Below are 12,510 nucleotides of genomic sequence, written 5' to 3' on the forward strand. Positions count from 1 at the left end.
ATGTGTCTAAGGGGAGAGAGCGAGCACAAGACGAGGCAGAGTGATTGCTTAGACAGCGCTGCTGGACGGCCTCCACAGCCGCTGCAAGGAAGAGGGCAGGAATGGCTCTAGCAGCTGGAGGTATCCACGAGGCCAGAATACCCTTCTACCTCCACATCCTCGTCCAAACCGAGTTTACACCCCCCAATCCTTGGCTGCCCCAACTGCTCCTATACATCGTTCTTTCACGCTCAGTGCGGTGGTCTCATGGAAAATAGCCCCTGGGGCTTTTGATGTGGCTCATGGGCACCAGAAGGCACCTACTCAATCGACCACCTCCCTAAAGGAAGAGACCTGTGGGGTTTAGGACCCCCATTACTGCCTAGTACTCTTCCAAGGTCCTTTGATGCCCTGTTCAAAGGGACCAGATGGAAAACTGAGCCCCTGAGAGTGGGGGATGCTGCTGGTTCTCAGGGATTCAAGAGCCTGATGCTCTCTGCTTATGGATTAACCATCCACTTCTTTCTCACAGAAACTCCACCACTAAACAGGAAAGGGACGAGAGAGGGTGGAACGCAAATCATGGTATTCCTGATGTGTGAGTGGTTCTGGTAAAAGGTTTAAAGGAAAGAGAAGGCAGGTAAAGCCATTGGTCAGGGTGAAGGTTTAAAAGTCTGATTATGCACAGACCTCCCCATATCACATAAATAACCAAGACTTGGCTGTAGCTACTGTCTCTAAAGATAGTACAAACAAGGGGAACCCATCTCAGAACTCCTCATGTTTAGCTTAGAGCAACTTACTTATTCAACCAACTTTTTATTGAAAAAGAAATAAAGGGAAGAGCATTGGTTTCACTATCAAATTCTGTTTCTTTCATTTCCTCCTCCCTACTCCAACCTCTGCCTTTTTAGAAGATATAAGCAGCCCCAATGTTCTCCTGAAGAGTAAACCCTGGTCCCACAGTCTTCCAGCAGCTGTTCTACTTTGCCTGATCCATTTCTGGACTCTTGTTCAAAGTTTGGGTAAAAAAATATAATCTTGAGATATGAAAAATGAAATGTATAATTAAGGAATAAAAATTCTTTCTAAAAGAGCCAGCTGAGGGCAGCAAATTCCCCACGAAATCTAATTTTCTTCTCACACTTCTTAGATACGGTTTCCTGTGGTCGGCCCACATTTCCCCAGAATGGAATATGTGGTTAAAGTTTAGTAAAATGCCAAGTTTTTTCTTAGGTTTTTACTTAGTATTTGCTCACAGCCAAGGTGTTCAGGTTAACAGTGAATGAGAGCCCGGAGTCGAATGGCTGCAGCCTGGCATCCTGCCAGTAGAGGGAGCCCACAACCCCTTCCACTGCCAGCCGCTGCAGCCAGGTGGAGCACGGCCCTGCGGGTTAGGGTTAGCACTGGGTGTCACAGAGCGCGACTGTTTAAACAGCTGCACAGATGCTGACGGGGGAGTGGTGCCTTTCCCTAGTGATGCACACGGGAGAACCGAACAGGAAACCCTTTACCTCACTACCCGAACAAGTCACTCCAAATGATTTTTCCCAGAGAATCGAGAAACACGACCCCTTCCCCTCACCCTCCGCACCTTGAAATGCTATCCTGCCTGTATTGCTTTCTGAGTTATGATATTCAATGTCATATAAACACACAGACTATAATGTCTCAAGAGGATAGCTTACACCTCAGAGATGTCCCCTGCCCCCCACACTGGGCCTTGGAGAACATAACCGTTCATTTACGCGCTATCACCTTTCACCAGGGGTTCCCAGAACTCACTTCACTGAGCTTCAGACTGTCAGTGTGAGAAAATTCCTAGGGGTCAGGCTGGGAGGTCTGCACTAGGGAGAAAGACTACCCAAGCTGCTCTCTGGTCTCTGCCAGCCAGGCAGTTTCTTCCTGTGTCAAACAGGGGTAACGAGATCTCTCTTTCTGGGGAGCTTTGGGCAACACTCATAGTTTGGAGCAGGTAAAAAATCTAGTGGTTAGGGACCAGCTGGGTACAACCAGAGGTGATAAGAAAACTGTGTGTGGCAAAGGAGAGGTAAGAGAACCCTCAACTCTTATTATAAGCCCAAGGAGACAGCCTTATACCATCAAGAAGTTTCCATGTTTTCAAGTCTCACATCTAGGAAAGTGGAAGGCAGGACCTACCAGTGTTCACCCAGAAATGGAGCCAGGCCCCTCAACAAGAACTGCAGCCCCTTCCCCTCAGGCTCCCTAAGGATCTTACCAAGGACACGTCATCCAGGATGAGCCCAAAGGTTGCTGCTCGCTCTGTCAGGTCATCGCTCACCTGTCTGGAAACCAGTTCTCTCTGAGTGATTAGTTCTCCAGCATCAAAGCGAGCCTGGTTTCAAAGGGAGGGACAGAAGAGCAGGTCAGGTTAATGAGGAGGCAGAAAAGGAACTAGGAAACCAACAGCCACATCCCAACCAACCCACTACCAAGCTCTCCCGGCCACCCAGCAACACCTTGGGGCTGTGCTCTGGGCTCGAGGCTGAGGGGCCCTGTACACTCACCACCACTGACTTGAGGATCTCTGTAGTGATGGACGGCAGCACACGCTCATCGTAGTCCTCTCCGATGCTGGTGAAGATGCGAGGAAGCTGGCTAGCAACGGGCCGGAAAAGGATACGCAGTGTGATGTTGACATTCTGTAAATCTTAGAGTAGGGGACAAACACTGGAGTTAAACATAAAAACCAAAGTGGGGAAACAAGCGGCCTCTCCTATGTCCTAGCTGCAATAATTTATAAGTAAACTTGCTGACTGTAAGACCCTAGAGGGCAAGGAGCATTCATGCCTGGTTTCCTTGGCAGAGAACCCAGTAGAGCATCACACAGAGTTAAGAACCTAAAGGTCTCAGTGATATCAGCAACTTGGATTGTATGTCTAATAGGTGCCATGTAATGTTCGAAACACTGAGAATTTTAAGACAGCCAGGCCAATACCAAGAATTCTATGGTGAGGCCCTTCCAAGGCCTGATGAATGTGGCCCAAGTGATGGGTCAGCCTTGGAAAGGCTGGTGTGTCCAGTGAATAGCACTAGACTAGCAGTGCAAAGACCTGGGCTGTAGGTCCAACCCCATCCTGCTGTTTACTAATTATGTGGCCTCACTAAGCCTCAGCCAACCTGAGCTTATCTCCTTGTCTGTGAGAACGGGGATGATTTCATCTGCCTTCCAGGCCTTGCAAGAATGTTGGGGGAAACTGAACTAGAACACAGATATAAAACACTGTCAAATGGGTAACAGATGTAAGAGGTTATCAGACTCATGTATGGTCCCGATCGACCTTCTCATTACTCAGCCCAATCAAAGGACCCAGGGAGGGAATTATACCTTCCCCTGGACAATTCAGGCCTGCTCGGAGCTAAAGCACCATCACAGCTTGCTCGCACTCATCAACAGTATGGGCCAAGTGCCCATGAGGTAAAGTCCTGAACCAGACACCAAGAGGTGGGAAACGTATTAACACGTAATAGTCCCTGGTCTCTGGAGGTTCCTTTCAACAGTTTTGGAAGTAGATACATCACGTATCCTTAGAACAATAACAAAACAAAACAAAAGAAATCCCAAAGAGGAGGAAGCTCAGAAGTAGGCTTTTAAGTTAAAGTTAATGTTTCTCCATTACCCCCCACCCCACCTTTTATTTCCTCTTTTGTAGCAGGCAAGCCAGACCTCTCACAGGAGGCTGCTTCTCCTTTCCGGCTAGAAGCAACAGAAAAAGATTTACCAATTATCCTTCCCCCTCTTCTCTGCCCAACAAATTTCTCCTTCTTCAAGTCTCAGCTCGGACATCAGTTTCTTACAGGAGCCTTTCCAGCACCCGTGACAGCTAGCTGCTCTCTTCTGTGCTCCCCTACACACCATATGACCTGACCCTGGTCCTCCCCCCACTCTACTATAATTGCTTGTTCACATGTCTATCTTCCTAGCCAGACTGAGCTCCTTAACGGCTCCTGTTTTCGTCATCTTTGAACTCCCTCCATCCTTCAGCCCAGCACAAAGCCTGCACAATCCCAGTAAGGAAACATCTGCTGGGGAATAGCACAGAAGGCATTGAGTGTTATCAAGATAATAAACCAATACCAATGTGACCCTCTCCTCTTTATGTGCATAAATGTCACTGCTGAACCACATCTGCTATTCCATTTACTGCCTGTGTTCCTCTATGGGTAGGATGGGAGAGGACAGTGATGACAATTCATTTCAGGCTCTGACTGGAAGTCCAGTGGAGTGTCACAGATGCCAGGAGAATGCTCTCAGGGCTCAGCCTGCAAGATGACGTGAGGTCTGCACTGCTGCATCACAGGCCACAGAAAGCAAGGCAGAGGGTAAGTCAGCTACTATGGCAGACAGACAGCTAGAGACTGGTTTATATAGTCACTCTGGAGAACAACAGCTGATGGGAAGGGTCAACCAGGGAGCAAAAGGCACATTTATATTTCTTTAAAATTAGATCACTGTGTAACTCTTAAGATATAGCCTTGTATATTTCTCTAAGCTTGTACTTATTGCTGTCTGTGTGTGTACCTTAAGTATCTATTTCTATGAATCCATATAAAGCTCTCCAGGGCAAATATGCTAGGAATTCTTATGATGTAAAGTCCAATCTCTTTTGGATCCTGGTGTCCCACAGATGCTTCTGGACCTAATGAAAGAGCACAGTACCACTTCCACACTCCCTACTTTACCTGATCCACAGGTAAGACTCACCTTTGCTCCCAGTAATGACTGGAATGTTACGTGGTCGAGAGCGGCAGTCAAAGATAATTGGCTTCTGTACCCAAGGGATGAGAAAATGAGTTCCTTCCCCTACCACAATGTCCTGCACTCCACGGAACCGGTCAAAGATGACAGCTCTGTGCCCAGCATCCACTAGGAAGGAAGGATAATGACGGGTCAGAAAACCCCTCTTTCCCTTTACCCCAAAGTATCATGTCTTTGAAAGATCCCTGGTGCTTTCTGTTCATTTATTAAGTCTCCCCTCTCCTGCTCTGTCTTCCCAAACTTCTGGTCTCTAGAGGCTTCTAAAGAGCTACAAAACTAAGCAATCACTTCCTAGCCCACATTTCTCTCTAAGGACTTTGGTACAAGATCTGTTCCTTACAGCATCCTTTCTCCTTGGCTTTCTGATTAACCATCCCATCCCCAAACTCTCACCAACACATTCCCAGGAATCGCTTCCCAAAACTTCTAAAACTTGCTAAGGTCTTCACTGTTACCACAAGTCCATCCTGGCTCCAATTCAACCCAGTGATCCCAGAAACAGCACCCTCACTACGGGAATCCTAAAATTTATAAGGTCCCACTCTTTCTTTCTAATAACTCTGTTTCTCTAAAGTTTTAAGGGGTTACAGAGCTGTCGTGTTGACTCAGAGAGACATTCAGGAATGGCAACTACTGTTTAGTTATACAGGTGGAGGCCAAAAGGATCACAGTATAAAGACGTGCCATAAACGTATTAAGATTTGTACCGTGGCCAGAAATTAATAATAATAATAAAAATAATAATAATGATGATGATGATGATAAATAAAAAATAACTATTATTAAAAAAAAAAAAGATGTGACATATAAGCCAAGCAGCCTTCTCTAATCAGTTACTGTTTCTGCCTCTCTGAACCTCCTTACAGTTAGTCAAAATATCTTCACTCTGAAAGTAATCCTCCTTTTGTCAGCCAGGTAGGTGAATCGACTGCTGCTCTCCAGCACTGAAAGTTACAGAATGATAGAGTTGGAGGGGATCTTGGAGATAAACTAGTTCAATCCCACTGCTCGACCAACGAGGAAGCTAAGACCTAGAGAGTGGGAAGCAACTTGCCTAAGGCCACACAGTAAAGTGGAAGAAGAGCCGCTTAAACTCCTGCCATGCTGTTAAAACCTGGGCCACGCACCTCGAAGATATCTTCTCTGGAACTACACGACTTCAGTAGAGCAAAAGCTCCTGCTCAGTACAAGATTACCCAAACAGGTCTAAAGTCTTTGCTGAGTTGCTCCACACACAAGCAGAAGAGAACAAATGAGATCTCCATTTAAGCAAGCTGGTAAAATCCTGACACTCTGCTGCATTTGGGTGGTGCAGCATCACTTCGAATTGACAAGAGCAGCTGCAAACATTCATCCAGCAATTGGGCTGGAAGGCTCTTTTTGAATAAAGGCTCTGTGAGAACCTTTGACTAAAGGAACAGGTGCTCTAGTCACAATGCATCCCATATGACGTGGGATGGCAGTAGATGAGCCCTCTTCGTCACAAACAGCAGCTACTATCAGGAGTGTCATCTGGGCTGTGTAAACCAACAGAAATCTTCCAGCAAAAAGTGGTGACCCAGCACACCTCAGGGCCTCACCATTATATAAGGCAGAGTTCACCACGCCTCCTGCAACAGCTAAGGCCAGGCCAAACTTGCCGATGGACTCAAACACTTTGGCAGCCATGTTTCCTTCTGCTGGACCCACTTACACCTAAGGGGTAAAAACAAAACAAAATAAAACAACTTGACCCCAGATCCTGAGAAAGCCCTCTATGAGGCACAGCATTCACTTTTCAAGCTGGCTGTTTTCCCCCAACTCCCGCAGACTCTAAATCATCGACTGAAGGGCATCTAATATACAACACTGTGCAGCTTGTGAAGTACAGAATCAATTCCTCTGCTTTTTTCTTTTTCAGTTTCTTTTTCAACTATTTAAAGAAGTGGGTCTGGAGCACCTGGTTCAATAATAGGAACAAGGCATGGGTTTGATATCCACAGAGAACTCAGCAGCACACTAAACCACTCTCCCACTTCCTGGACAAGTAGGCCCCAAGGGAAAGGCAGTGGTTGGTTCTGTGCAATTTTAGTTTGAGCAAATAATTCAAAGAATGTGCTACATGGTGACGCCAACACCAAAAACAACAGTAACAGTTAACACTTATATCAGGCAGTCTTCTAAGAGCAATTTAATCCTCATAATTGCCCTATGAAGTAATTATTACAGATGAGGAAACTGAGGCACACGGAGAGGTTATGTGAGGAGCCCAAGCTCACACAGTTATTAGGTGGCAGAACCAGAAGCAGTACCTAGAGGCCTAATGCTGGAAGGCAGAGCTAAACTCCTCACCATACTGCTTCTGAACATCATGTAATAACGATGACCTGTTATTATGGAAGCAAGGGCTGGATGACATTCTGGAACCAAGATAACAGAAGAACCAACTTGGCAGAAAGGCTCTAAACAGCGGCACGGTGAGGGAGAGCTCGGGAAGAATCGGGAGGGTGGGGTTCGGGAGCACAGCTGCCCTAACCAGAAACCAGGCCAGCATGTAACTTTTTAATGCCCCGCCCCAACGTCGTCCGTTTCAATCGCAAGTCCTCCCTTCCTCCCTCCTTCCCAGCGCTCAACCCAAGACTACCTTAATCTCTCCACTTGCATTTAAGTTCTCCTTCTCTGAGTCCAGGACACCCAGTCTTTTCCATTTCTAATAGCTTCTGGATTATTCCTCACCCTGCCCCCCCCACACACACCTCCTTTTCTCTGCTCAACCTCTGGCTTGTCCGCGATCAGCTCCTTTTCCCTCCCCCACGAGGCGGACCCACACACGCACCCCGCGCGCCTACAATGAGTATGGGAAGGCAGAGAAGAATTGCAAAGCTACCCAAATACAGGCCCTGGCGTCCCCCACCATACTCACCTGATTCCACTCTGACCTCCACATGAATTCCCCAGCCACACATACTGAGCGTGCGCCGGGTAGCTCCCTCCTCTTCCCCGCCCTCTTTCTAAGATCCGCGCCTCCGATTGGTGGGGAGGAGCGCTGTGAATTCTGGGAAGAGTAGTTTGCAGCGTTACGCTACTTCCGCGACCCTTCTCAGTTGAACTACGATTCCCAAAAGGCCGTGCAGCAGCTGGCCTATGCAGGAAAACCTTTCCTCTTTGGCCATAACCCCTGAGGTGTTGCCGCAAAGCCTTTTGGGGCTGTAGTTCCTTGGGGATAAATGCACGTGCCTGTTTGTACTAGTGCTAGAGACTGCCGGGAGTTGATCCCTAGGGTCCTGGGAAGGAGAGGCTGGGCCTCCCGCTGGTGGCACACATAGTTAGGGACAAATTCATGGTGAGAGATCCAGGATGTCTGGGCACCTTGGAGGAAGTTGTGGTGAGATAACTTGTGGCCCGAGAGTCCTTGAGGGAAGTTGAGGACGCCTGCTGTTTGAAGTCCTATCTGGAAACGTCCTCAGAGTCGTGAGACATGGATTGTCAGAGCCAGAGAGAACCTTAGAAACCATCTGGACTAGAACACTGAGACTGATAGAGAAGAAGGGATTCATTCAGGGTCATGCACCAAGTGAGCGTAGAGGCTTGGCTTAGATTCCAGGTCCCCTGGACACAATTTTTAAAAACCATTTGATTTGGGAAAGTTGTAGGAACAAAATACAAAGAACACATGTGTACCATTTACTCGGATTCACTTATTGTTAACACTTTGCTCCATTTGCTTTATCATTTGTTTCCTCCCTCTCCCTTCTCCTCCCCCTTCTTCTCCCCCTCTCGCTTTCTCTCCTCTTTCTTTCTCTGTATTTTCTAAGAATAAGGAATCCTCTTGAGTAAATGTAATCCTTCCTCTGCATTCCAATTTGTAAATTGACCTAATAATGAACTTATAGCATCCCCCGAATATAGAATGCAGTCTAAGATGAAGTACTGTATTTATATCTAATGTCTCTTTAGTCTCCTTTAATCCGAAAAATTTCCTCAGCCTTCTTTTGTCTTTTATTACATTAAAAAAAAAAAAAATCCAAACACATTTCCTTTCCCTTTCCCCTCTCCCTGCTCCTTCCAACTGCTCTGCAACAACATCCTAGAATGTAAAAAAATGACATTTTTTTTTCCCTTTTTTTTTGTCTTTTTTCGTGACTGGTAACGGGATCGCAACCCTCGGTGTCGCGCCCGTACTGCAACCGGCAACAGGATTGCAACCCTCAGTGTTGCGGCCGCACCGCGCTCAACCAGTGAGCGGACCGGTCTCTATATGGGATCTGAACCCTCAGTGGGAGCGCCGCCGCACTCCCAAGCGCCACACTCTACCGAGTGCGCCACCGGGCTGGCCCCAAAAATGACATTAATAAAATTACATTTTCTTTAAAAAATAAACTAAAATAAAATAAATAAAAACAAATACCCCCCCCCCAAACAAAACAAAACCTGTTTCTCATTTTGTATTTGTCTGATGTTTCCTCATGATTAGATTCAGGTTTTGCGTTCCTGGCTAGGATACTACATAAATGGTGTATGGACACTTAATTTTAACAAAATTAGGCACATTTCTGGAGTCTACTGGGATTGGGTTCTTTTAACTTATTTTTTCTACATTTGTCTCCTCTCTGTCCCTCTTCTTTGTCCCCATTTTTTTTTTCCTTTTTGTCTTTTTTTGTGACTGGCAACGGATCGCAACCCTCAGTGTCGCGCCCGTACCGGACCGGACCGGCAACTGGATCGCAACCCTCGGTGTTGCCCCCGCACCTCGCTCAGCCAGTGAGCGGCCGGTCTGTATGTGGGATCCGAACCCTCGGCGGGAGCGCCGCTGCACTTCCCAAGCGGCGCACTGTAGCAGTGCGCCACCGGGCCGGCCCTTTGTCCCCATTTGAGAGGATCAAATGACTGGAGATATCCGTGGCAGCACTCTTCAGGTGGTATGAGTTTGTACCAACCAACCTTAACTTTTTCTTCTCATCTCTAGAGTCTATGAGATCTGGAAGTTCAATCTGATGTCTTCATTGTTCCATTCTCAGCACAGCACACAGTAGGCGCTCACTAAGTATGTGTTGAGTGAATCAGTGACGAAGGGTGTCGAAGTGGCTGGTTAGCCTCTGGTCAGATAAACAAGATAGGGTGCTCCAGAGTCTTGCAGAGTTTGCTTTTAATCCAATCTCAATGTCAGAAATGCTGAAAATATTAAAAGTAACCAATTTTTCTATAATGTTTTATAATGTTCAAGTCTGTACACAGCATCTCACTTGAGCAGTACTACAACCCATCATCCTTATTTTACAGATAAGGAAATTGAGGTTCAGAGATTAAATGGTTTGCTCATGGTTACTAACTTAGAGCCAGACTGGACTGGAACACAGGTCTTCTGGGTCAAAGCCCTGTATTCTTTCTGCTTTGCCACATTGTGTGCTGGGAAGCAAAGGAAACAGGAAAACTCATGTGGTATGAGGGCTTTGTATGGACCTGGGCTAGTTTATAGATGGAGAAATGGGGAGAAGACAGCATAAGGAAACTCAGGAAGGTATTTGGGAATAATTTAACTGATGAAGCAAAGATTAGGAACAGAGCAGCATTAGTGCATCAGCCTTAGGAGTGGGCCCAGTTTGCTGCTGCATAGAGCATGTTTCCCTTCAGCCTCCCTCCTCAGCTAGGTGCAGAGGTCGGGGATAAGAACAAATACATCTTGAACACCTACTGTGGACCAGCTGCTTCATAAATACATAAACTTATTTAGCTATATTTTCATATCTCCATTTCAGAAATGAAGAAATGGAGATTCAGAGAAGTCAAGTAACTTGCTTATAGTCACACAGCTGATAAATGGCAGATATGTCTGGTACCAAAGCCTGTGCTTTTTCAAGTTGTGGGAAGGGGTGTTCTATAAGTAATATCTTTTTTTTTAATTTATAAGAAAAATGAAATTTATTTCTTACAGTTTTAGAGGCTGGGAAGTCTAAGGTCCAGTGGGCACATCTGATGAGGCCCTTCTTCCTGGTGGGGCCTCTGTAGAGTCTCAAGGAACATCCCGTGGCGAGGATTGAGCAAGAGCGCTTTTATGTGGTCGCTTGCTCCCTGTTAAAGCCCCCAGTCTACTCCCTGATAACCCATTAACCCATTAATCTAAGAATGAGTTAATTCATTCATGAGGGCTAGTCCTCATGATCTAATCACCTCTTAAAGGCCCCACCTTTCAAATACCATATTGGGGATTAAATTCCAACATGTCCTATCTTCAAAAATCTGTTTTATCTATTCCTATACCAGTTCTTATACCTTTTACAATGTCTGGACTCTTGTACTATATTAAAGCTAATGATGATGGTGATTTCCCCTCAAATTTTGAGTAAAATTCCCCTTTAAAACCCCCCCCAAAGCTAAAGATTAGCAATAAGATGTAAGTTTATAACCTTCTCTCACTAAAAGTGGATAACCCCTAAAACTGCTGTCCCTCTTTTAAAAAGTCCAGGATAGTTTTGGGAAGAGGGAATTTTGGAGTCTCACTGGCCATCTAAGGGACTAGAAAGGTCTTTCCCCAGGGCGAGTTATGGGGCTGATTGTGTAGTGCTGAGCTATACTTGGAAAAAAAAAAACTCTAGTTTTTACAATATTTCCATGGAAATCAAAGTGATACTGACCCAGATATTTGGCTTAAAAATCAGAAAAAGGAAAAAAGAGAGTCATATGCAAGAGGTAAGAAGATCTCTTTTCTAAGTTGTCTGGTATTTACTAGACTTTGATCAGAGAAATCCAAAGCCTACCATACTGGATGTATTCTGGAATTCCAGGCTGTTCTTCGACTGTAGGCTGCAAAGTTTGGGCTTGTCCTACTGGACCAGTTTTGTCGAGGAGATAGATCTACAGCTGGACCCACAGAAGCACTGAGAGACGAACCCTGTCTTCCTAGCTGGGGCCTTGTGGGTGGGAGATACTGATAATAGACAGTGGAAGGAAGAGCTGGACATCTCATCCCCATCAGGAAAACAGTACAGTTCTATGATTCGGGCTAAGTCATAGGTATCAGGGTACAAAGCAGGAACTGAGGCCACTAGCCTCTCCAACTGAGGATCTTGCATTTGAAAATCACTTGGGGAACTCTCAGTGAAGATAGAGTCCCATGCCTGACTGGAAGGGCCTAAGGTCTAAGGTGGGAGCGAGCTATAGAAATACGAAACCACAGGAAAAAGAGAATAAGGACTGGCAGATGTGCTCGGTGAGATGGGCATATTCTTCTTGGCTGAAAGGAATTGCTTTGGTTGTTTTAGTGATTGCTGCTGTTGCTGCTGCTGCTTCCTCAATTCCAATTGCCTGTGCCTGAACCAAACCTTCACTGTTGACTCCAGTAGATTGAGTTTCAAAGCTAGTTTCTTCTGGAGATTTTTATCTGGGAACACGGTCTGGCTAAACAGAGCCTCCAACTCTTCATACTGTCTGTGGGTGAATGTGGTACGTTCCTGATGCCTCTTCCATATTGTAGAACTAGCTGGATCCTGTGGTATCACGTTCCTGCTGGAATCGCTCATGATGGTAAAAAAGTCTGGCTGGTGATTCTCTGGGGCCATTCTGTTCATCTGGGTTTCTGAAATCTGGGATGGAAGGCCTGTTGTGAATCCCCATGGAGTGCCCATTTCCAATCCTGCTTGACGTGTCTCCCCTCTGGAAATGCAGTTTCTTTAGTTGTAAGTAATATCTTTTTTTTTTTTCCTTTTTGTCTTTTTTTTTTTCGTGACCGGCAATGGATCACAACCCTCAGTGTCACGCCCGTACCGGACCGGGAC

General features: G+C 46.0%; 1 protein-coding gene and 1 pseudogene across 1 annotated transcript in view; both read right to left on the bottom strand.

Moving 5' to 3' along the window:
• The window catches only part of PHB (prohibitin), an 18,377-nt gene extending 10,633 nt beyond the window's left edge, over positions 1–7,744 (bottom strand). Inside the window, exons 1-5 of the mRNA XM_008578381.1 lie at positions 7,662–7,744; positions 6,340–6,454; positions 4,706–4,867; positions 2,508–2,650; positions 2,219–2,335 (exon numbers count right to left, since the gene is read on the bottom strand). Of these exons, the coding sequence (XP_008576603.1) occupies positions 2,219–2,335; positions 2,508–2,650; positions 4,706–4,867; positions 6,340–6,427 (510 nt within the window). The 5' untranslated portion in view covers positions 6,428–6,454; positions 7,662–7,744. The remainder of the gene's footprint in view (positions 1–2,218; positions 2,336–2,507; positions 2,651–4,705; positions 4,868–6,339; positions 6,455–7,661) is intronic.
• Positions 7,745–11,472: 3,728 nt separating this feature from the next.
• LOC103595075 lies at positions 11,473–12,255 on the bottom strand (annotated as a pseudogene).
• Between the last annotated feature and the right edge of the window lie 255 nt (positions 12,256–12,510).

This window comes from Galeopterus variegatus, unplaced genomic scaffold (genome assembly GCF_000696425.1).
Source record: "Galeopterus variegatus unplaced genomic scaffold, G_variegatus-3.0.2 Scaffold1672, whole genome shotgun sequence".
In the NCBI taxonomy this organism is placed as follows: domain Eukaryota; kingdom Metazoa; phylum Chordata; class Mammalia; order Dermoptera; family Cynocephalidae; genus Galeopterus; species Galeopterus variegatus.